The sequence below is a fragment of the Bipolaris zeicola genome (genome assembly GCF_000523435.1).
Source record: "Bipolaris zeicola 26-R-13 unplaced genomic scaffold scaffold_315, whole genome shotgun sequence".
Classification (NCBI taxonomy): domain Eukaryota; kingdom Fungi; phylum Ascomycota; class Dothideomycetes; order Pleosporales; family Pleosporaceae; genus Bipolaris; species Bipolaris zeicola.
In genome coordinates, this window is record NW_006912364.1 from 1 (window position 1) to 23,147 (window position 23,147).

The 23,147-nt window shown below is 51.2% G+C and overlaps 9 protein-coding genes across 9 annotated transcripts; 4 read left to right on the top strand and 5 right to left on the bottom strand.

The window, feature by feature from the left end:
* Nucleotides 1-170: 170 nt before the first annotated feature.
* Nucleotides 171-2,693, bottom strand: COCCADRAFT_9540 (glycoside hydrolase family 31 protein; the record flags this gene model as incomplete). The annotated part of the gene is made up of 1 exon (XM_007719494.1): nucleotides 171-2,693. The coding sequence occupies one exon, from the start codon at nucleotides 2,691-2,693 to the stop codon at nucleotides 171-173; it is 2,523 nt and encodes an 840-aa protein (XP_007717684.1).
* A 705-nt stretch (nucleotides 2,694-3,398) lies between these two features.
* On the bottom strand, nucleotides 3,399-5,678 carry COCCADRAFT_30642 (glycosyltransferase family 4 protein; the record flags this gene model as incomplete). Its single annotated transcript, XM_007719495.1, has 3 exons — nucleotides 3,399-4,689; nucleotides 4,742-5,460; nucleotides 5,517-5,678. The coding sequence occupies 3 exons, from the start codon at nucleotides 5,676-5,678 to the stop codon at nucleotides 3,399-3,401; spliced, it is 2,172 nt and encodes a 723-aa protein (XP_007717685.1).
* Nucleotides 5,679-5,790: 112 nt separating this feature from the next.
* On the top strand, nucleotides 5,791-5,976 carry COCCADRAFT_110260 (uncharacterized protein; the record flags this gene model as incomplete). Its single annotated transcript, XM_007719496.1, has 1 exon — nucleotides 5,791-5,976. One exon carries the CDS (start codon nucleotides 5,791-5,793, stop codon nucleotides 5,974-5,976), a length of 186 nt encoding a protein of 61 aa, XP_007717686.1.
* Nucleotides 5,977-7,437: 1,461 nt separating this feature from the next.
* On the top strand, nucleotides 7,438-9,542 carry COCCADRAFT_110266 (uncharacterized protein; the record flags this gene model as incomplete). Its single annotated transcript, XM_007719497.1, has 5 exons — nucleotides 7,438-7,570; nucleotides 7,717-7,798; nucleotides 7,860-8,173; nucleotides 8,229-9,386; nucleotides 9,442-9,542. 5 exons carry the CDS (start codon nucleotides 7,438-7,440, stop codon nucleotides 9,540-9,542), a joined length of 1,788 nt encoding a protein of 595 aa, XP_007717687.1.
* A 1,670-nt stretch (nucleotides 9,543-11,212) lies between these two features.
* On the bottom strand, nucleotides 11,213-12,844 carry COCCADRAFT_41398 (uncharacterized protein; the record flags this gene model as incomplete). Its single annotated transcript, XM_007719498.1, has 4 exons — nucleotides 11,213-11,515; nucleotides 11,588-12,333; nucleotides 12,385-12,416; nucleotides 12,795-12,844. The coding sequence occupies 4 exons, from the start codon at nucleotides 12,842-12,844 to the stop codon at nucleotides 11,213-11,215; spliced, it is 1,131 nt and encodes a 376-aa protein (XP_007717688.1).
* Nucleotides 12,845-13,684: 840 nt separating this feature from the next.
* On the top strand, nucleotides 13,685-14,720 carry COCCADRAFT_41399 (uncharacterized protein; the record flags this gene model as incomplete). Its single annotated transcript, XM_007719499.1, has 3 exons — nucleotides 13,685-13,709; nucleotides 13,844-14,064; nucleotides 14,199-14,720. 3 exons carry the CDS (start codon nucleotides 13,685-13,687, stop codon nucleotides 14,718-14,720), a joined length of 768 nt encoding a protein of 255 aa, XP_007717689.1.
* A 331-nt stretch (nucleotides 14,721-15,051) lies between these two features.
* Nucleotides 15,052-17,638, bottom strand: COCCADRAFT_110257 (uncharacterized protein; the record flags this gene model as incomplete). Its single annotated transcript, XM_007719500.1, has 6 exons — nucleotides 15,052-15,671; nucleotides 15,724-16,156; nucleotides 16,206-16,487; nucleotides 16,616-17,116; nucleotides 17,166-17,443; nucleotides 17,494-17,638. The coding sequence occupies 6 exons, from the start codon at nucleotides 17,636-17,638 to the stop codon at nucleotides 15,052-15,054; spliced, it is 2,259 nt and encodes a 752-aa protein (XP_007717690.1).
* A 1,901-nt stretch (nucleotides 17,639-19,539) lies between these two features.
* COCCADRAFT_110264 (uncharacterized protein) lies at nucleotides 19,540-20,607 on the top strand (the record flags this gene model as incomplete). The annotated part of the gene is made up of 1 exon (XM_007719501.1): nucleotides 19,540-20,607. The coding sequence occupies one exon, from the start codon at nucleotides 19,540-19,542 to the stop codon at nucleotides 20,605-20,607; it is 1,068 nt and encodes a 355-aa protein (XP_007717691.1).
* A 69-nt stretch (nucleotides 20,608-20,676) lies between these two features.
* Nucleotides 20,677-21,600, bottom strand: COCCADRAFT_110265 (uncharacterized protein; the record flags this gene model as incomplete). Its single annotated transcript, XM_007719502.1, has 1 exon — nucleotides 20,677-21,600. One exon carries the CDS (start codon nucleotides 21,598-21,600, stop codon nucleotides 20,677-20,679), a length of 924 nt encoding a protein of 307 aa, XP_007717692.1.
* Nucleotides 21,601-23,147: the final 1,547 nt, after the last annotated feature.

Here is a 23,147-nt window from a genome sequence, read left to right on the forward strand (position 1 = left end):
GAGACATCACGCGTTATTGTTGGGACGTTGTTTTAGTGGGGGAACTGCGGCGCTCGGTGGGGTGCGGCGCTCGGTGGTGAAACACGTTATATATAACTACATATAGTTATGTTTATATCCTAAACTAAAAAAAGGGTGTCATTTACATTTCATAATATCATGCACAGGTTTCAATCTACATCCTCCACCCCATTCCCTTCACCAGCATACCTCTCATCCGCAAGCAACAACTCCAACACTGCATCCAGCAACTCCCTGGGCAATCCCCTCCCTTGCAGCGCACGCACCTTATTAAGCACGGGCTCGGTATTATTGACGCAATTCCAAATATCCCACTTGCGATCGAGCTCGATCCAGGATTTATCGATGATATCCCAGATGAGGGGGTTGGGATCGAGAATATCGAGTGTAGGGGCGGGAGAGAGTTCAATGTGGATGGTGTGCGAAGTGGGCACTGCATCTGTGAGTGTGATGAGGGAGCCGTTGGGGACGTGAGAGATGGAGTGAGCGAGATTTTTGGGCGATTTGCGGGTTGAAGGGGCGGTGGTGACGCAGCGGATTGTAGCGTCAGTAGTCAAATGGTGGGCTAGGAGTCTGATTTTCCAAGAGCGGGATTTTGGGATTGCGGTGTTGGAAGGGGGGGATGTGGGACCGATGGTTAGGATGCCGGTGGCGTGCTTGTAGGTTATTGGGGTGTGGGCGAAGCGGACGGTGTCGTCTTCGTCTGTAGAGTCGAGGTCGGAGGCGGAGATCATGGAGAAGCCGCCGTCGTCGACGAGGTGGCCTTTTCCGTCGTCTTCGGCGAGGGTGAAGGAGCCGTCTGCGCCGACGACGACGAGGATTTCGAGAGACTCAGGGTTGGGTGATCCGGTTTTGGGGCGCGCGGCGGCGTCCAGGGGAACGATGGAACCTTCCTTTGCGAGGACGGGGACGAGGTTTAGGGGTCGTTGGATGGTTAGTTCGCCGGCACGGTTGTAGACAACGCCTGTGAAGATGTCTACAAAACGGCCTTCTGGGAGCCAGATTTTGGCAGCGCCGAGATGCGTGATCTTGTCACGGGGCTGGGTGATGGGTGCTACGATGAGTTCGGTGCCGAAGCGGAACTGGTTGGGTACGTTGTAGGCTTCTTCGTTTTCGGGGTAGTCCCAGTACATGGGTTGTACGAGGGGCTCGTCATCGCTAGCGCTTCGAGCGTTCATTGTGTACAGGTATGGGATGAGGCGGTGGCGGAATCGCAGTGTATCCTCGACAATGCCACAGGCTTCAGCGTTGTATCGCCAGGGCTCGCGAGTGTTGAAAGGGTTGTTGTCGCAGTGCAGACGCAGAATGGGCGACCAGCAACCAAGCTGTACCCAGCGCGTGTACAGTTCATCGTTCTTGTAACCATGTGTGTGTCCGCCAATGTCGTTACTCCACCATCCGTACCCAATGTTGGACGCGGTAGCCGTGAACTCGGGCTGGAAGTGCAAGCTTTCCCAGGTAATGATTGCATCACCTGAGAAGCCGACTTGGTAGCGCTGAGCACCTGGACCGCCGAAACGAGAAAGAATCAAGGGACGCTGGGAGCCGCGGCCGCTGTCGAGGAAATGGAAGTGGTTGAGCACCCACAGTGGGTCGACGCCAGGAATCTTGGACGTATTACCCTGTTGCCAATCCACCCACCAAAAGTCGACACCTCGCTCTTCATGCTCGTGGTGCACAACATCAAAGTATGCATCCATGAACTTCTTATCCGTACAGTCGAACTGAATTGTCTGCCTTGACGCCGGGTCGATTCCAAGGTACTTTGCAACTCTTTCGTACTGCGCTTCAAACGGCCTGATACCGTCTGCAGGATGCAAGTTGAGCGTCAGTTTCATGCCACGGTCATGGAGGTTCTTCATAAAGGCATCCGGGTCAGGGAAGAGCTTCTTGTTCCACGTGTATCCGGTCCAGCCATTGTAACCACCTGGAATGTCCCACACCAGATGCCAGTCCATGTCGACCACAGCCACGTTCATGGGCACGTCATCCCTGTCAAAGTGATCGTGCAGATCGAGGTACTCCTTGGCCGTGTATGCATGGTATCGACTCCACCAGTTGCCCAGGGCGTACCGTGGTAGCAGAGGCTGACTACCAGAGACAGCATAGTATGCGCGCATAGCCTCGCGATAGTCGTGGCCGTACATGAAGATGTACTGGTCGGTCCTATCGCCACTCCTACGGCCTGCGATCCAGCCATTATCCTCGAAGAGCATCGACTTGGTGTCATCCAAGAGTGCCATGCCCTCCCTGGACAGCACACCCGGACCCAGCCTTGCGCGACCATTGACACCATCCAGTGTGCGCGTGGTGCCGCCCAAGTTGGAGAGCTGCTGGCCATATGTCCAGGTCCCTGTCACAGAGCCCTTGAGATGTATCTTGAGGCCCTCGGGGCTGAACTTCTTCTTGTCGTAGACGACATGGAAGCGCTTTGTGACGATTTCGATTCCGTGGCCCCTATCCCAGACATAAAAGTCGGGCACGGCTAGTCTGCGGTTGATAGCGAAGGTGCTGGCGCGGTCTTCGAAGCGGCCGTCGTCTGCCCACTCGAAGCGGAGCAGACCATCGGTGAGGATGGTGAAGCGGTACTTGTCGCCGGCGACAATGGCATCAGGGTGCGCGACCGGGCGCGTCTTGAAGTCGTAGCGCGCTTTGGTCTTTGTCATGTTCATGGCTTGTGAAGAAGCAGGCAGAGCAATGTCAGGCAGGCCGACAAGCTGGCGGAGGAAGCATCTTAAGCAGAATCCGGGGAAAGCAAAGCTCGGACGGCATGGGCTGGGTCAAGGGAGTCGATGCGCATGACCTCGGCGGGTTTATTAGTGACGAGTGCCAGGACCGGCGAGCCCCCTGCACGGCAAGTCAGGCGACGACCTATAGTCGCTCCAGGACCATGCACACACGACTCCATGGTGAACGCCTGGGGAAAGGCGGTGAAGTTGAGTGTGTTACCAGATGGGCGTGAGGACGAGCCGCGTGCTGGCCGTCATTGGAAGCCCGTCACGGCCATGGTCGTCCAACTATCCACCTAAGTAGCCATGCTGCAGGGCAGCTGCAAGGAATCGCGCCAGAAGACCGGCGCCATTGCACTGCATGTCCACATCCATGCTTGTACCATGGTTCTCCTTGAGGCCAAACACTGGTACAAATGTCATGTCAACCGTCTTGACCAAAGTAGAAATTCCACGTTTTGATTCTGCCCTTTGACGAGGACCGATGATGCTTACTGCATCCATGGCCCCACCCCCGCACATCTCCATTAGGTTTACATCCTACTCAGACAGGACACACATGTAAAAGAAGGAAACCAAAGTACCAGATACCCGACCTGTTCACCTTACCCCGCTCATCGCCGACAGCGCTCTTCAATGCCTTTGCTCTCAATTACTCGTCAAGTCCACGTCTCTCACCAGCCTATCCTCATCCTTCTTGTACGGAATGCCAGCCTTCTGCCTAGCCATGTCGTTGATCCACTGGCCGTTGGGCTTGATATGCTCGCCCTTGGCGAGCTCGTCGGCCAGATACAGCCAAGCCAGTGCATTGCCTACCGTGCTGACCTCATCACTGACATGGTGGCTGGCATACTCGGACATGGTCGTGTGCAGTTCAGAATCAGTGAATAGATCGTAGAGATGCCTTGCAACTGCATCATGGTCGCCAGGCTTCACAAGGAAACCAGACTTTCCGTGCTGAACTTGAAGTGGGATACCGCCAGCACGAGTTGCAATAATGGGAGTGCCCTTGTGGAGCGCCTCGCTGACCTTGACCTCGAAACCCTCGCGAGTGGAGAGCTGTAGAGCAACATGGGCGCAAGACATGAGCGTGTTGAGCATCTGGTCCGAGGGGCCAATACGCATCATGATGATATCCTGTCTGATGTCTTTATAGTCGTCTGCCAATGCATCTGCTGCCTGTTTAAAGATTCTCGTAGCATCGGGATCATCAACAGCCCCATGGCCAGCAATGACGAGTTGCGGAATCTGCTCGAGGGGCGCATCCTTCATGTACACTTTGCGCAAGCGAGCATACGATGCAAGAACATCCGGAATTCCCTTTGACGGGTCGAAACGAGCAATCTGAGTGATGTACTTACGATCCGGGAGGGCCATTGGACCCATACCCACTTCAAAGCATCGGACTCTGAGGTTATGCATGTAGAACTGTTCGTCCCAGTTGTGCATGTGCTTGTTGAGTCCGTCTAGCCAGTCGGTCGTGGCAGGCATGAATCCCACCTTCTCTGCAGGGACATTCTTGGGAACAAAGGCGCGAACAGGATGACTGACAAAGATGTCACAATCTTTGATATGGTTCCAGACCCAGTTCCACACTTCAGACGTGGCTGTTCCCTCCTGGTCAGCAAGATCGGCCCGCACCTGGATGTGGCTGCGGAAGATGACGGGACGGCCAGGGTCCTTTTCTTTTGCAATCTTGACAAGACTAGGCATCTGAGGGTCGTCAACGATAATTACGTCGGCACCGCCTTTGTCACGAGCAGAGAGTGGGCCACCAAACTCGGTCCAATGACACTTTGCTGCCTCTTCCAGGACCCATTCGTCAAGTTTGGCTATCTTTTCTTCAGTCAGGCGCTCGCCGTCCATTGCTACGCCTTGAAGGATGTTGTGGTTGTCTTTGGTGATTCGAAAAATTTCATTCTTGCCAAAAGGGACGTACCTGCGGACTTTTTAATACGGAATAGCTACAGTTGTAATTGATAAAAACGTACCATTTGCAATCGACTCCGACAAGGCGCAGATATCGTATCAGCGCGTGTCTCATCAGCGCTACCCCTCCGCCTTGTGCTGTGCTGTTGAAGAAAGCAATTTTGACATTGTTTTTCTTGAGTGAGTTGGCATAGTGCATGGTTGCAGCTCCTGTCGTGTCGGCCCTGACGGTATCCTTGTAGCTGTCGAGTTCAGTGATTTTCACGCACCCGTCAAGATCAACCAAGACCTGTCGACGATGGCCCATCTGAACCGGAAGATCGCCTCTGACATTGAAGCGCTTGGAGGCCTTCCTGGCCATATACTCTGCCTGTTGGTCCACAGGCATCGATGTGTGCTCGGCTTTGTCATGTGGCTCAATCGGGAAAACAAAGGGTAGGATGTCAAGCTCCTGCCACAGACGCACGGCTAGATGGGGACTCAGCCGGTGGAGCTCGGCAGTCACGCCAGCGCCCATAGGCTTCAAGACACGGTTCTCGCGGTATTCACTCAAGAAGGTGGTGATTGCGCTGATCAGGGCCTCGGGGGCATCTTGTTCCGATTCAGGCGTGGACACATACGATGTGGATTTTGACGAGTCGTTGGACGAGTTGCGTGTGCTTCGCGCCGTCGCCAAAGGCTTGGTTTCGCTGCTGATGGTGTATCTTCCGTCATGCAAAGCAATACAATAGTCGATCTCGCCGTCTTCCGATTGGCTGACGGCGAGACCAGCATACACAGCCTGATCGTGCAACATATGAGTAGTGTGTTTGGGCAAGAGGGGAAAAGGGTACTGACTTCAACAGCAGTATCAAGCGTGCCTTGCTCTTCTTTTAACCTGTGCAGAGAGTCCGACGACAGGAACGCGGTGACGCTTCGCTGACGTCGTTCGAAGGTGGGCCGACAGTGGTACGTTGGCCGCCACTCAGCGGTGTTGTCAGCCGATGCGTGAAGTGACATGGCAGGCAAACGAAGTTGGCCTTGTGCGTGGTTTGTAGTAATTTTACTATGGGAAGATGGAGTATGGATTGCAGTGGAATAGTTAATAGTTTAACGTGTGTCACAGCGATTGATGGTAGACTTGGATAGTTGGATAGTATTTTGTATGCATTTTGACCTCGAGGCAGAGGCAGTTTATATAGACGACTCGACCTGGCTCATTCACAGACCATATACTGTGACTTGCACAGAGAGTGGAATTCCCAGTGTACACATTGCTGGGCACGGCAACAATGTGACGTGGAGCAGGGGCGTTTGAGGGCAGGTGATAGGCTATGGTGCAGGGCAAACGGAACGCGGGCCTATTGACCAAGGCGTGTTGCCTATCGGAAGCAGTGAATGGAGCAATAGGCAGTCACCGGGTACTGTAGGCGTGGCGAGAAGCAACGGGCAGGGCAAGATGGGTTGGAGTAGGGTGGCACGACGATGGGCGGACGCAGGACGAAGTGGTGGTAATGTAGGGTGAGCCTCTGCATCGGGGAAAGGCATAGGCGAGGCCGCTAGCCGGCTCGGGTGTGATTACAGCATTACCGCTTTACTCTACCAAGCGAATACGGCCCTGTCTAGTCTTCCCACTTGGGATGAGATTATGTATTTCTATATACATGTATGCACATATCCACACGTACACATGTCCGCTTGGTTTGGTACATGTGAAGGACCCTGCCACGGCAAGATAAGATGGGCGCGCAAGTTGCGGGGGAGCGGCCAACAGAGTCCACGTCGAGCCGTCTAGGGCGTCGTGTAGCCATCGTGATGGTGAGTACAAGGACTCTTGTGTTTAGAGGCCGAGGGCGAAAATGCCATTGCACGGCACGCAACGCAGCATCGGATACTGCATGGTGCCGCTGTGCCTAGCCTGGTTGCGGGTGTATGGCGACACATCGTGATGAGCTGTGCCACCCGTAGCAACAGGCGGCGTGCATTCGTGCAAAGGAAGAAGGCTCGACATGTCAACATGTCGACATGGCATAGGGAGTCCAATGGCATTGGCAAAAAAAAATGGTGTTGTCCCAGGTGGAAGGGGACGCTCACGTGCAAAATATAGCCGCGCCCAATGCGGCCTAGTACCAGCGGGACGGGCAGACTTAGCGCGGGCATGGGTTCCGGGCAGCGTGTGGAGCGGGTGGACGGCCTGGATTGGGCGCAGAGACAGCATGCATATCAGCGGTATAGCACTTCGCACTATGTATGTATGCATGTGTGTAGTATGGGTATCCAACCATGCGTGTAGGCAGTTGTAAGCATGTGCTCGTCGATGATGCCCCCAGCAGACTGGCGGCCGTGGCGCGAATGGCCCTGCCTTGGTCCCTTCCGCCCGCCGTACTCGAAACGATTCTTCCTCCGTGCAGCCAAGCATCGCACTAGGCTGCTGCGACCCACCCACCTTCCGCTCAAACCTCAGCCATCTTACTTACCCTCACAACACCAAGCTGTCTCCGCCTCACGCTGGCCCCAACCCCAACCCCAACCCCCAACCACCACCACCGCCATCTATCCATCCAGCCCCTGGCGCGCCCACGAGCAGGCCCATTCCTCCGCCTAGTCTCTTGCTCCGTGCTACCTGCTGGCCCTGCGCCAACAGCCTTGCGACCCACCGCCGCCTACGCGACCGTCGCATTCCGCACCCGCCTCTTCGCGTCTCCCCAGCCCGCAACGCGCAGCTTCCTGACTGTCCATCTTCGCTTCTTGTGCCCCCGCTTACCTCCCCATTGTGGCCATGAACCACTATCCTGCCCGCGTCATGGGGGGCCCCCAGGTTGGCCCAGCCCAGCGCCTGAACGAGCTTCTCGATAGCATCAAGGCCGAGTTTGAGACGGAATCTCAGCGCAGCGTCGAATATGAGGGGCAGAGTGAGTACTTCCCACCGCACCAGAGCGCACCACGCATACACAACGTCTTGCCATGGCGCTCGTGGCTATGCAAACATTCGACCACGTTTTCCCTAGTCTTAAGCTCGACAGCGTCTGCGCACATGCTAACCACCACCCCTTCACAGTTTCCCGTCACATTCAAGAAATTGAATTGATCCGCAGCAAAGTTTACTCGCTCGAGCAGTCACACAATCAGATGAAAGCAAAGTGAGTAGCTCTGTTACTCTCGGCCTCGCATGCCGCCATCGCACATACTGATCCCACGCAGATATGAAGAGCGCATTGCCCAGCTAGAGCGTGAAGTCGAGGCTCGCGGCGGACCCAGCCAGAACTCGCAGCACCACGGCCCCTCGCAGCCACAGCCGCCACAGATTGGCCATGGACCCAGCAATCTCTTTGGCGGCATCATGGCGGGTAGTGCTGCCCAGGGTGGCCCGGGACTGGCTCCTCCTCCACAAGAACCACCGCAGGGACATGGAATGCCACAGCAGCTTGGCGGTCCTCAAGGACCACCAGGACTGAACCCTGCCCCAGGCCCGCCACAGCACTTCGGTGGCTACCAGCCCGGCCCATCCGTTAACGGTGAGTTTCACAGACCTTTCTTGCACTAATAGAACATCATAACTGACATGGCCAGGCTACGGACCCCCCCAGCCTACTGCCTCGCCCGGTGCTAAGCGTCCAGGCCCTGCCCGTGGACCTCCTAACCCAGCGACTCCTCAGCAGAACAACCCCGCCCCTTATCCCGGATCGCCCCAGGTCCCACGACCAACTCCTCCTCCCCACCACCAGCAGCCCAATGCCTTGATGCCACCCAATCACATTCCTCTCAGCCAGAGCAACGTCCTGGCCGACCTCGACATTGAGCAATTGCCTGAGAACCTCAAGAAGGAGGGCAGCGATTGGTTTGCTGTCTTCAACCCTCGCTCCAGGCGAGTTCTTGATGTTGACCTCATTCACAACCTACCCCACCAGAGTGTGGTCTGCTGTGTTCGCTTCAGCTTGGATGGTAGGTGGGTCGCAACTGGTTGCAATCGATCCGCGCAGATTTTCGATGTCGAGACTGGTAACCCAGTCGCCCATCTCCAGGACGGTAGTCTACCCGAAGATGGAGATCTCTACATCCGAAGCGTCTGCTTCAGCCCTAACGGGCAATATCTTGCCACTGGTGCTGAAGACAAGGTCATCAGGGTCTGGGACATTGCTAGCCGCACCATCAAGCATCAATTCACCGGCCACGAGCAGGACATTTACTCGCTCGACTTTGCCAGGAATGGAAAGATCATTGCATCCGGAAGTGGCGATAGGAGCGTCCGTCTCTGGGATCTTGAGTCCAACATGCAAGTTTCAAACTTCTCCATCGAGGATGGCGTCACCACGGTGGCCATTTCGCCCGACAACCTCTACGTCGCAGCCGGTTCCCTTGACAAGAGTGTCCGTGTGTGGGATATCCAGACTGGCCAGCTTGTTGTCCGTCTCGAGGGCGAGCACGGCCACAAGGATAGTGTCTACAGTGTTGCTTTCGCTCCTTCTGGTAACCGTCTGGTCAGTGGCAGTCTGGATAAGACTATCAAGATGTGGGAGCTGTCTACCCAGAACCGCTTCGTTCCCAACGGAAACCACCCTAGCGGCAAGTGCATCCGCACATTTGAAGGACACAAGGACTTTGTTCTCAGTGTCGCGCTTACCCCGCACGGCGATTGGGTGCTCAGTGGTTCCAAGGACCGTGGCGTCCAATTCTGGGACCCCCACACTGGTGTTGCACAGCTTATGTTGCAGGGACACAAGAACTCTGGTATGTTTATCACTATGTCCTACGCACGCAGATCATTTACTAACTGGCTGTTTAGTCATTTCCGTCGCTCCCAGCCCTACAGGAGGCGTCTTTGCTACCGGTAGCGGTGACATGCGCGCCCGAATCTGGAGGTTCGATAGGTACCCCGGACCTTAGACAGATCCTGAGATTGCACTCTCGCTGCCGCCGCCGCCGCCGCCACCACCCCAACCATCGTCACAACCTCCACCGTCATCACTACCCCAACCACCGCTGCGGCCTTCAATATCCTCGCTCTGGGGTCTCTCCCCGAATATTACTTGATGGTTCTGCTTTCTGATGACATTGTTTGAATTATTTTTCGGGTGTTTTTTTTCATTACGGTGTTGTCGACAAACAAGTGCTTATGCCCCATTCTTATTACTGGATGTAACAGATGAACGCATACGGAAAGAAGGGATTTGCTATCTATTTGTTTTTTACTCTTTTTTGATTCCCAGGCTTTTATCACTTCCCTATCTATAGCTGAAGTATCGGTCTTGCTTTATGAATCCTTGTCTTGCGTGATTTTATGCAGTGAAGGTACTAACATGGTGAATACGTCGAGGCGGGTATCTAATATTAGTCAAACCTTCTGTGTCGATTACGGAAGAGAAGCAAGACGAGCGGATACGACCAAGTACCAAGTGAAAATGACCCTTGTAGTGCAAGAGATCAGTGCAACGTAAGCTGAACATACTCCAGACGTGACATGAGCATGTGAACCGCATAGATCTTGTCCTACGATACACATGCATACTATATATTTAATTGACTCTGTGCCACTCGGGGAATACGATTTGGTTTTCTTTCTTTCTTCTTCATGATCGGTGTGTATGGACTAAATGAAGCGATTAAAGCTGCTAACGTAACCTAGGTAAAAAAACAACTTGTACGCGAACTCTTTACTTTCTTCAAGGAAAAAAAAAATAGAGATTTTGAAGTATATTATTATCTAGTTTTATTTTATTGCGTGGAGGTAGTGTGTTAGCGTATTGAAGAAGAAAAAATAGGGTTAGTAGGTGAGTTAAGGGCGGGGCGGTATATATATATGTGTGTGTGTGTGGAGAGAGAGATTCAAAAGGTAAGTTGCGAGGATGGGGACGTGGTGTTGTTTGTAGGTTTATGGATAGATGGAGAAGATCGAGGGTAGGGGACTGTGTATTTGTTATAAAGAGGTGACGATGTAGGATTGAGAGAGAGAGAGATAGTATGGGGTAGGAAGAGGTGACCGTGGGAGGGTATATGACGTGGTAGTGTAAGGTTAGAAAGGAAAGGGGGTTGTGTATGGGTGTGGCGGGGGTTGAGTGTGAGTGAAATAGGTGGCTTAGAGTTGTGACAAGGGGAATTTATAGTCATAGGGGGGGACGTTGTGGGGTAGGCTGGGCTGTTGAGGGTGAAAGTGAAGTAGTGGTAAGGGAGTGGTGTGCTTGAGTGGGTGCCTAGCAGTCAGTGCCTCGGTTGTTACCGTTATTACGCATATCTATTAGCATTTCACTACATTTACACGCTCGTCCATTCAAATTGATTTTTTTGTTGGCACAAACTGAAGTTTCCAAAGTGATCATTGATCTGTCCTAAACTATTTGCTGTCCAGCCTATTGCAAAGAGAAGCCTGCAGGTATTTCCGTAATCAAAACATTCAATCAACATCCCCATATGTACTCTGCCTTCCATTACTCTCCATTAAAGCCACCCTGGGGCTTATATCTCGTTATTGCCGTTTAAAACCCCAATCCGTGACGCCTAGCCTGACCGTAACTTTCACCCGCAAACATCACACGCTTATTGCTCACAATTGTAAGCGCTTAATCAAGCTTACGTCGCTTTGTAGGATTCTTCCGCTCGCTGTTCCTACCCAGCTCGAACACAGCCTCAGGACTCAGACCCTTGAATAGATTATCCCGCTGCGCCTTGATAATAGCTGCTTCCTTTTCAGCGGCAAGACGCTCGGCTTCAACGTTTTTGCAGCGCTGCTCAAGGTCCAGGCGTTCTTCTGTTAGGGCCATGAGGTGGTCGTCGAGTTTTGCAATATGTGTCTTGATGTTTATTTCTTTGTCTTTGAGCGAGGCGAGGGATTGTTCGATGTCGTTGTGAGAAGTTTGCGGAGCCTGTTTGTGTTAGTATGGCTGGTTCTAGTAATTTGGAGATGGAGGAGTTACTGGAGTGCTAGCAGCAGTGGCAGCAGTGGCAGCAGCAGGAGTAGCAGGAGCAGGAGAAGGAGGAGGAGCCATATTTGCTGTTGGTGCACGGTATAAAGCTCTGAATGGGGCCCATGCACGCCGAATCTGTTCCTTGACGGGTTCTTTGGCGTCCTCGAAGTCGAGGGTTGCATCGCTTTCTTGGCTTTCTGGGAGAGTGACTGAGAGTTGCCTAACGGACCTGGCCAGCTTAGCTCTTGCTTCGTCCTCGAATTCACCGCATGCCGCCTTCAAGCCCTCAAGAATGCCTTTGTTGACTGGCAGAGGAAACTTGAGTTCGGACATGCCATTGCTTTCGGCTTCAATAGCTGCGAGTTTCTTCAAGAAGTAGTATCGCACCAGTGCGCCATGCTTGCCGCGCGAAGGCCTCTTAGGCATCTTGAATGCAGCTGCATTCTCTGCTCTCGAACTAATATTGTGGTTGCTATGCTGTTCCGAGTCTCCAGTAGCGCTATTGTACGAGCTGAATTCGAGGGTAGCTGGCTCGCCCTCCTTAGTAGGCGGGTAAAGCAAGACCCAGACTTCCTGAGCTTCACCATTCGGCTGCTTACGGACGTCGCCGAACAGTAGCATGAATGAGATAGCGTCATTCTCATGCTTTTGCGTCTTAGTGATGACTTTGTTGAGGGGTAGATATTCTAGAGAGGTTGCAACGGGCTCCCCAAGTTGTTTGCAGATTTCAGCTAAGTTCTTAGAAGCAACGTACGTTGCTGTAGCCGTGGAAGCCACTAATTATATTTAGTAGCAGTATAAGGTAAGAGGGGGATAGCTCTGCTTACTAGCGGTGGGGTGTGTTGTCTTGTTAACGAGACTAAGAGAGTGGAGTAGATAAGAAGCACCGAACGAGTGTGGTAAATAAAGCGCGCGGTTTGTTGATTCTAACGCGTAAAATATTAGTAAGATAGCTTTCACTACCCAAGTGAAAGACTATATCTAATCTGGTCTAGTTTGTTATCATGCAAACGCGGGAGATAGGTATTTACTCAGACAATAAGTGAAACTACATTAGCGATGACGGCATTAGCCTCACAGGTAGGTAAGTCTGGACTCTCACTCTCTTTCTTAGTTACATATACTATATAAAGATATAGTATATGTAACTAAGTTCTCGCGATCTGTATATTTTAAATAGAAAAACTATTCTAGTGTTCTATAATGAAAACTCCCTCCACCTATATATTATTCCTACTAGCATTTGACATTTTCATAGCCTCCACGATCGCCACCAATTAAGAGCATTCTAGCTTAAACTAGTTCCTATCGCCTTTCACTACATACTTGATCCGGCCTCGTGCTCTCCCCCACCGTTTGCACCAGCGAGGGCGCTAAGCCGGACCCGAATTCCTACGAACCCTGCGTTGTTGGGAAGCCTTCTCATGCCAATCCAGAATCCTCCTAGTTCGTTCCTGGTGAATGATGCAATGATAGATATAGTGCTGAAGCGCCCGGCGTCGGCATCGAACAAGCACAAGGGTTGTCTGGCGAAGCCGTTTTTCGCAGACCGTTTTTAGAAGATTAATAAATGTCTAGGTGATAGGAATACAGTTTATTTAAATTCTACAGGCGAGTTTTCTATAGTGAGTAGAAAGTAGCACTTAATTATTGTGTAAAGCTGTAGCTAATTAGTAGCTCTTGTAAAGGTAGGTAAGAGGTTAATTTTAGTACTATTAATATCTTGCTTGCTAATAACAGTTTCGCTCTAACTAATGCTTATTTCTATATTCTTTAGAAGATCAAATTAGGTTTTATAGATATAATGACTATATACATAAAGCGTCTCTATTTTTCTAAGACTACTTCTATATAGAATAACCTACGACCTTCTATTTACTTATAATGTAATAGTGAACAGAGCTACTCGCTACCCTAGGCTCTTTCACCGACGATTTAGTGGAGGCACAGGAGTTAAGTGTCGCCTGCTGTGGTTAGAGAACAGCCACGGACACTAATTAGCCGAACATTAAAAAGGATACAACTAACTATCTAATTCTCTCAACCTTACCCCATCGCAATTGAAGTACAGGGCAACCGGTCTCTACATAGAAGGCGTTGCGGTCTCGCACATTCTCTGCGCGCCCAATGGCTGCTATCACGCGAGCCGTAGGTCAATCAGGCCGTCGGTATTTCGTTGAAAAACTTCTATAAGAGAATCTAGGGCCGCTTGGTCGGGTATATCTCGCTTCGTGCGTCTACTCAAGATTACTTTCTTCATAATTCGCTAACGCACCCATAGAGCAGGTAATCAGCAACACGTCTTAAAGAGCGTACCCCAAAACGACTTCAAATACTTCCAAGACACGTCCAGTAACCTCAAAACCTCGCCTTACACCCGTGCAGCAGACGACGCGTTTCCAGATCACTCCATGTTCACCTACAAGTACTTCAAGGACCATTTACTTTCCTTCGCTCAGAAAAATTGTCTCGCTTCCTCTCATGAAACGAGTATTAAGAGACTCCCTGTGAGGCATCGCGACATTATACGAGAAAGAAATCATGCATACGGATATCAAGCCCAATAAAATTATGCTGGATTGAGACGAGGACGAAACGGTAATAGAACCATCCAGCAGGTCCAGCTTGCCCGATATCGCAGACGCCGCCTATGTCCCGGACGATTCTGCCATCGTGGGAAAGACAGATTGGGAATTGGATGTTGGCGAAGTCCAGAGGGTGCATGCTTTCTAGTCAGATTGACAAGTCATCTGACATCTTCTCCTTTGGGATTGTCGTAAGTCTCCGTTGTCTGACTTACGGTCTTTTTCCCTCTTGCCAACGTGCTGAAAAAAAATACAGTGTATCTACTACGCCCTGGCTTAAACGAGTTATTTTCGCCGTTGCGGACGAAGAACGCAAGGAGGGGGGCGAGGATAAGCTTGCTATAGTTCTCGAGAGGCAATTATCTTACTTCTCTGATCTAGACAGCCCTTGGGCCCAAATATTTACTGCCATCGCAGAGGACTTCAACAAAGAGTTTCCTCAGGAGTTGTTCGCATCGTGGAAAGATATTGAGCGGGAATTCAAGAACTTAGTCGGGAACACGACGAGGATTGATTTGAAGAGGCGGATCGCAGTCTATGATGCTTTGTCACATCGTTGGTTTGTAGATGTAGTGTGATTGAGTTGTTTGTTCTGGGTAGAATGAAGAGACGCAGGGAGCTCAAACATATTTCTGGACGCTCTATTAGATGGCCTTTGCTGAATGGTCGTTGGGTATGTCATCATATTCTTTTGTGATATGCACTGCAAAATACGGGCTCATGTCACGCGCACGATGGATGCATTTGATAGCACATACTAATACAATTTGAAGGTTCGAGCGATTATGATAAGACGAGTACTAAAGACCTTGAATATGTAGTAAAAGCAATAATGAGTACCCTGCACCATGACTCCAGCGACCGTTGAAGGTACTACTCATCATTCTTAAGCGTGTAGTCCTCGTAAATTTACCACAACTGGCAAGTGGGCTCCTTGACCTTGCACTGGAAGCTCTCTCTGAACTCCCTTGAGTTGGCCATCGTGCCCAAAATCCTAGCCCACTTTGGAGCATGCGGATCGGTGTAGATCCAGTTGATTGCGGTATCTTTGCGCGTCTTACCACACCACCAGTTGCTATAGCTGACAAAGAACATTTGTTCCTGGGTGAAGTGATCCAAGCCAGGAAGGTTCTTGTTGGGGGTCTCGGCTGAGCGGCGCTTCCATGCTTGGAATGCTGCTGACAGGCCACCTGCATCGGCAATGTTCTCACCCAGTGTAAGACGGCCATTGACATGGAGAGGCTTGTCGTCGGGTCCTGGGACAGTGAAGTTGGAGTATTGTTCAACAAAACACTCGGTCTTCTTCGTGAAAGCATCGATCGTACTCTTGGACCACCAATCTGTGAGGTTGCCATTTTGATCGTAATGACGGCCTGTGCTGTCGAAGGCGTGGCTGAGCTCATGACCCGCAACCGAGCCAAACGCACCATAGGACATGTATTCTGGGATTTCGACATCGAAGACGGGGAACTGCATGATACCCGCCGGGAAGACGATTTCATTGCCAGGGGGGTTGTAGTAAGCGTTCACTGGGGTCGGTTAGAAGACGTCGTTGAACATGTTCAGGGTACAATCACTTACCGGTTGGGACAGTCATGCCCCACTCGTCACGGTTAACAGGCTTGCCAAGAGCAGACCACTCCTCCTTGACAGAGAAAAGACGGACAGCAACCTCGTTCTCAAAGAAGGTATCTGAAGAGACATTGACCGGCTCATAGTATTTTTCAAGCGTAGGCGGGTCCATAATGTCTGGGCTCTTGGTTGGGTAACCGATCTTCTGAACGATATTGTGAACCTTCTCGACTGCCTTCTTCGTAGTATCATCATCCATCCATTGGGCTGCGTTGAGCTTCTTGGTGAACTCAGTCTTGATATCAGTGACGATTGTGTCGCCGAAAGTCTTAGCCTTGGCAGAGAATGCCTTTTCTACGAAGAAGCGACTAAGGATCCAACCTAGGCCATTATCGACGTGTCTAACGCACGTACGCCATCGCTCGGGAGCAGAGTCGGGGTCCTGCTAAAGTCAGAATATACGAATGGAGATCAAAAGATTATATGCATACCCTGCCAGAGAGTACGTTGACAAAGCGGCGGTATGGCTTGACAGCGTCCGCATCAACGTAACCGGAAAAGGACTGGACCGCCTTCCACATGAAGTATCCTTGGAGAACATCTTTTGGTGTTCCAGCCAGGATGGCTGACAAGTCTTTCAAGTACTTGGGGGTTGCCACGATAACACGCTCAACCTTAGTATTTTTAGGGGCTTGAGCTTCGAGCACCGCTTTCAGCTCAATCTCAGGGGCAATTGCTGCGGCCTCATCGATACTCATCGGGTTATAAGCTTTCTAAATTCTATTAGCTCTGACAAAGGTAGCATCCAGTATCATGTCTTCATATTATACATCATGTCGAGCACCTGGCGTCACCAGGAGTACATGACATACTATATGAAGCTCACAAGGGATGGACTTACGGTAACGTCTTCTCTGTCCTCCTCACTGGGAGATGCAGCCGCGAGCTTCTTCTCGAGATCAATGATGCTTGCGAATGTGGCCTTGTCATGATCTGGGTAGAGAGCACTGAGAACTTGGACAACAACGTCGCGGTATTTCTCAACAAGCTTCTCATCTTCATACCGCTCCTTAGACGGGAGTCCAATACTGCCAGGTGCGGCTACAGATACAACCACGGTGTCGGGATCAGTGTCATCGGGGCCAGTGCCAGCGGCTACAAGGCCAGAGATGCCGTACTTGGCCAACTCGAGGATAGCGTCCTTGATCGAAGGGGACTCGGACGCGCCAACAGGGAAGGCTTTCTTGATCTCGTCCAAGATGCGTACAAGAGGCTGCACACCGGCACTCTTGATTTGGTCTTCGTTGAGACAGGCATCATAGGCGGCCTTCATCTTGTCGAAGTTCTCCTCATCTGCGGATTTGGAGACGGACATCAGCTTCATAGGCGAGAAGTAGGAATGCTATAGATTCGTCAGTTCTATTCATTCCTATGATGTTTTACGCGCTTACCTCGGAATCCTTTGGGTAGGGTGCTTCAAGAATGTGACGCAGGAGCATCTGTGAGTTTTCACTCATGATGGTACCCGTGAAGACATCGCCTTGGTCAGCACGGAGGTCGTGGCGGTCTCTCCATCCACCACAGACCAGCTCCTCAAAGTCGTCGCATGGATCAAGCTCCTTGTACCGGGGCGAGAGACTGTGTAGGACTTCAGACGCCGCGTGTACGCAGGCTGGAGTCAGGCACAGCTCGCTGTCCTCTTGGTAGTCACCCGTGGGCTCATAACCGGCTAGCACGTGTCAGGGGTGATATATAGATTACAAGGGTGAATATACATACCTCGAGGGAGTCCATAGAGAACAAGCGAAGCCGTAGCAGCAATAGCAAATATCTTGCGCAAGGCTTGACGCCTGGTTGAGTGTACTGCTGGCGTCTGTGGCGCCGTTGCAGGTGCGGCTGACGCGAGGAGCGTCTTCTCCGACATGATGTAGTGCTGGTGATGTGTGATGTGCTGGAAGGCTATTTACGCGTAGAAACTGAGTTTATGATGCCAGCCAGCTGCACACCGATGTAGTATGTTGATGGATCGGAGAGCAGATGGATGATGGAGCTATGATGGATGGGGGTGTGGCTAGAAGTGGAGATCCGGGGTGCAGCTAGCGGGTTGGCGCGGAAACGCTAGAACGGGACCTTGCATGTGCATGACTCGTCGTTTCCAGACGTCATCCATTCTGGCAGCTGACAGTGTTCATCAGATATGTAGATGGTGCCGCCTACCACGACACGTAGCCATGCGCATAAGAGCATGCGCATCGTTCTACGCCTCATTCGTCTCCTCGGTTATCGCGATGCGCTACGAGCAAATAGAATGTCGGTGATATTGATGCGAGAAGACTTTGGACAGGAAGGGGAAATCAGATTATGTATATCTCGAAAAAAGCAACGTATTCGAATGCAGATGCCACGTTTCTGGATATCATGCACAAACCGCTCGGTCTGGTATCGTAAGGATCGTCCTGGTGAGCATGGTAATGTCAGGAATCTACTTCCCATACATCATCCACAGTGTATCAGCGTATTCACTATGTTAAGAAGGCGGGAGCCTACCAACGAAAAAGCAAATCTATATTTATCTCATTTTTTGCGGGACGCACTATCAAGTCTCTCTCCATACTTAGCACGATAGTTTCGTCAAAGATGCAGTGTTCCTCCCTACTCAGCAATTGACCCTATATCAATGATGATCCGCTTCGTAACAGGACCACTAATCTCCATCCTAGTATTCAATACATGGATACGTAAAGTGTAATTACCAACTTTCACTTGGTAATTCTTTCCCTACATTTGTGCTGGATGGGATGGACATTCCAGGTGCATCGCTGATATTGGGAATGTTCATCGTTTCACCCCTCCTAGCTCACACATTCATTTTTCCATTGCTGTACAACATTTCCTGTATTTTGTGATGTCTCCTTGCACTATTGCGGCCCTTCTGTGATGTGGTTTTGAAGCTACAGAATATCAACCAATCGACACAAAGGTCTGCTAAAGCTGATGTGGCGACATTGTTGCAGTTAGCGAACATACTCCTACATTACTCCCATACTGACAGCTATCAGGTGCGATACCTTTAGCCATCGAACGTGACCGATACCGGCGCACGTGACGTCCATCAATTGCTAGATGGGGAGGATGTCGCGTTGGACAGCTACCGCGTGTTACCCCACCCAACAGCTACCCCGCCCCACCACGTCGCACGCGTTCAACACTTGCCGGACGTGACCGAGTTGTCAATTCGACAGTTATCACGCGCGAATACACCTGATTGCGTATCAGGACGCCTCAAGACCAAATATAACATGCTGTAACCCTCGTTAATGGACACGGCAGATATAACACGACCGTCATGGAGACCTTTGATAGCTCTCATCACACTAATCGACTATCCTTTTAGGGTCACTTCTCACAATCATGCCGATACCCCCAATCAGGCTACAGATGAACGTCACTGGCGATCACAATTGCAATCGATAAGTGTGAATGGGTACGTAGACCTCGGCAAGCTCTTTGACTGACACGTCTGCAAACAACGTGCAATCACGTGAGCTCGAACATTCTGGTACAGTACGTACCGTGGGACGCCTAACGATGATTAATTATGGTCGAATCAAGTGACGATAGACGAACCTCGGTCCATTGCAGAGGTGACGCTAACAAATAGTACGCGGGCTGCGGACGCGGACGCGGACGTGGCGGTGAGACGGGCGAGATATGCATCGATACATAAGCGAGATCTCCTGTCCGATTGAATCGATCGCATCTCAGATCGGGCAATTGAACTCTTACACTCCCTGACAGTATTGATACATCTTTTCAAACAACATCATGGCTTTGGACTTTTCACAGTATGGCGGCCCATCTGAGGAATGGGTTGCCCTGGAGAAGACACTACCTCAACTAAACTTCGACACCTCAGCGGACCCCGCTACGCTCCAGAAGTTTGTCAATGCCGAAAGAGAAGGGAAAGCTGCCGAAGCAATGAAGCATTTCGCGCCGCACGTAACCACCAAAGACTATTCGATACCCACCCGGGACGGCTCAAAGATCGAGGCGCGGTCCTACCGGCCCGTGGACAAGGATGCATCAGAGAAACTTCCTGTATACCTATACTTTCACGGCGGAGGCTTCATCTTCGGTTCCATCAAGAGCGAGGATCCAACCTGCGCGCAGACTGCCATCAAAACCGGCTGCGTGGTGCTAAACGTTAACTACCGACACGCACCCGACCATGTATTTCCCACAGCCTGGCTTGACTCCCAAGACGCTTTCGCTTGGCTCCACAAGAACATTGACGAGGTTGGAGGCGATCCATCAAGGGTCATTGTCGGTGGTGTCTCTGCAGGCGGCACACTGTCATCCTCTCTCACGATAGAGCAGCATCTCGGAAAAAGCGATGTCACCAAAGACCTTCCGAAACTGATCGGCCAAGTCCTCATCATTCCCTGTCTCTCATCGCCCTACACATACGACGAAGGCCCCGCCAAGAAGCTCAAGGTGCCGTCGTATGTCGAGAATGCCAACGCGCCCCTTCTCAGCGCAAACGTCGCCAATTTCTTCGCGGGCCTCTTGCAAACAGGAAAACCTGATTTGAAGTGTACGAAGCTTAATGTGGGAAACGCCACGGAAGATGAGGTCAAGGGGATGCCACCAAGCGTCTTTGGTATTGCTGGTTTGGATCCTCTTCGTGATGAGGCGTTGCTGTATGCCAAGACGCTTTCAGAGGCGAATGTGCCTACTGATATCACGCTTTTCAAGGGCGTGCCGCATGGCCATAGGCGATTTGGAAATGCTCTAAAGGCTTCTGAGCACTGGGATCAGTGCATCAACAATGGTATCCTGTGGATCCTATCGAAGCCAGAGGCCACTGGCAAGTTTACCGTCAAGGTACCATAAATGTAGAAGGGATATAAAACAATGAAACATAGTTTTTGATACTACGTACCGCATTCAAAATGAGAAACCTCAATGCCTCTTCACAAACTCCAACACAGCATCCACAAACCCCTCCGGATTTTCTTCAGCGATATAATGCGCTGCCCCTTCCACACTCACCACCTCAGCATCCTCATGACACTCCCTCGCCATCTCCTCCGCCCCACCCAAAAGCATGCACTCCTTCCCCATCAACACCAACGACGGCACTTTCACCTTCCCCTTTTCAACAATCCACCCCCGATTCTCCTCCGCGTCTCTCTCAAACGCCCGATAAACCTCCAACCCCGCTCTCACAGCCCCCGGCTGCTCATACGCCAAGACATAGTTATCGACATCCGCCGGCGTAATCGCCGCGCTATTGTACAATAACTTGTCAAAGAAATGCTTCAGGTACTCGCGTTCTTTACCCGCAATCAGAAACTCGGGTAAATCGGGTACGCGGTGGAATACGAAGTGGAAGAGGTCTGGTGTTGCCTTGTGTTGCTCGTAAAATGAAGTACCGGGTAAAGGGCACTCGCCCCAGATGACGCTTGCCGTGTCGTTTGGATACCGTGATGCGTATGCGAAGGCGATCATGCCGCCGATGTCGTGGCCGACGACGTGAATCTTTTCTTTGAGGCAAAGGTGCGAGTGCAGGAGGGTGTGCAGGTCCTCTGCCATTTGCGTTTTCTGGTAGCCCGAGGGGGGTTTGGAGGATTGGCCGGCGCCCCGGTAGTCGGGAGCGATGACGCGGTAGTTGGCGTTTGAGAGGGGGGTGATTACATGGCGGAATTGGTAGGATGTTTGGGGGAAGCCGTGGATGAGGAGGATAGTGGCGCGGGGTTTGGAGGAAGGTGCGGGTGCGCAGTCGATGTAGTTGAGGCGGATTTGCTCGCCGGATGGTGTGGTAATTGAGGCGATGTGCTGGGTCCAGCGAGAGGTGTCGATGGGTGGGGGCTGTAGTAGATTCATGGTTGACGGGTCGTAGAGGAGCTGTGGTAGTTGGCATCGAATTATGTGTCTCTGGGCTATATACTGCTGATCGGTAATCGCCTGGTTTTGTGGAGTGTAGATTTCAAAGCCATGACGCTCAAACAGCGTCATAACTAATATTAGTATGCGTGATCTCGGGACAAGAAGCAATACCCGTCTGGAAACAGAACTGAATACTCTGAACAATGGCAATTCTGGGATATGGAATGATTGACTTCACTCTGCTCTTGCAATGCTGCAGTGAGGTGGAGTAGAGGGAGATGTTGGCATTATTCCCAATTTTTTTTAGCCTACCTGCAATGTACCGTGGACAGAGAAGATACGACTCAGTATGCAGGCGTCCGCGTCAACAGTCTACGATTATCTCACCTTAAAGTACCCTCTATCGTATTTTGTGTATTTAGTGGTACTTGCATATCGATGCCCTAGATTATTCTTGTCAATTTATTTGCAGCAACTTTCGGAGCAGAATCCTGGTTACGGTTTGAATTTTCAAGTGAGAATTCGTAATGCAAAAATCTTTCTGGGAATCTTCCAAATGTTCTTCTGTGTTGCGACTCTACACTGTTTCCAAGCTCGACGATCCGAGTAATTCCGGTGAAATTGCGGATAGGCGAGGGTAGCCAGGGTCATCTTAGTCTCCGGCAAGTAAATCACCAGACAATTCGAGATGCTTTAGCACAACGAATCTGTGAGAATGTCCAAAGATCATAACCTCTTCGCTCATGTCAACCTGGTGCATGGTATCCGTGGTGTACATCGTCAGGAGTTTGATTGAGTTTCTCAATGCCAGTAAGAAACCCAATATACTGGAAACTCGATCCTAATCACGAGCTCCCATATTTCTCCAAGGGCAGAAAATTTATGAGGTGAGTCAACGTTACTTCAGCAATCCTCGAAATTTCTGGGAACCGCAAAAAGCCTCGGAATGTGCCTAGATGTGGCTTCGTCGATATGCTCGCCAGGCTGTGATATTGCATTCATTCCGATATAATTCGCTGCACCATGTTCGCATAACAAGGAACATTTTGTAACCAGCATCGAGTTTTGAGTGTCAGTTATTAATCAAAAAGCCTCAGTTTGGAGGCGGCCAATGGTTCCGCGGAGATGGATGGGTACTCGGGGTGTTGAGGAAGGAATCGCGAAGCAACCGATCTATTGGATCGATCGACTAATCAACATCTGACAGATGATCGGGTATGCGGCCATGTACAGTTTTCTATGGATTTGTTAGGAGATTCTCGTTAGCATGTGTAAACTCGGGGGCAATGGGTGGCGCATCCAGAGCTGGATGTAAGGGATATGTCGAGATGGCACTGGTATTCCGACAAGAGTACACGGTACTGGGTTAGCCGGCCGTGAAGGTGTCTGGGAGAAGATAATGCATTGACAAAACGCCGGTGTCGCGTTGACATTGAGCATCCAGCAAGCGAGGGCCAATGCGCGTATATGAAGAAGAGCGCATACGTCCTCTTTCTAATGTCTGGCGTTGGTCTCGTAGTAATCAGTTACTCGCCCCACGTGCC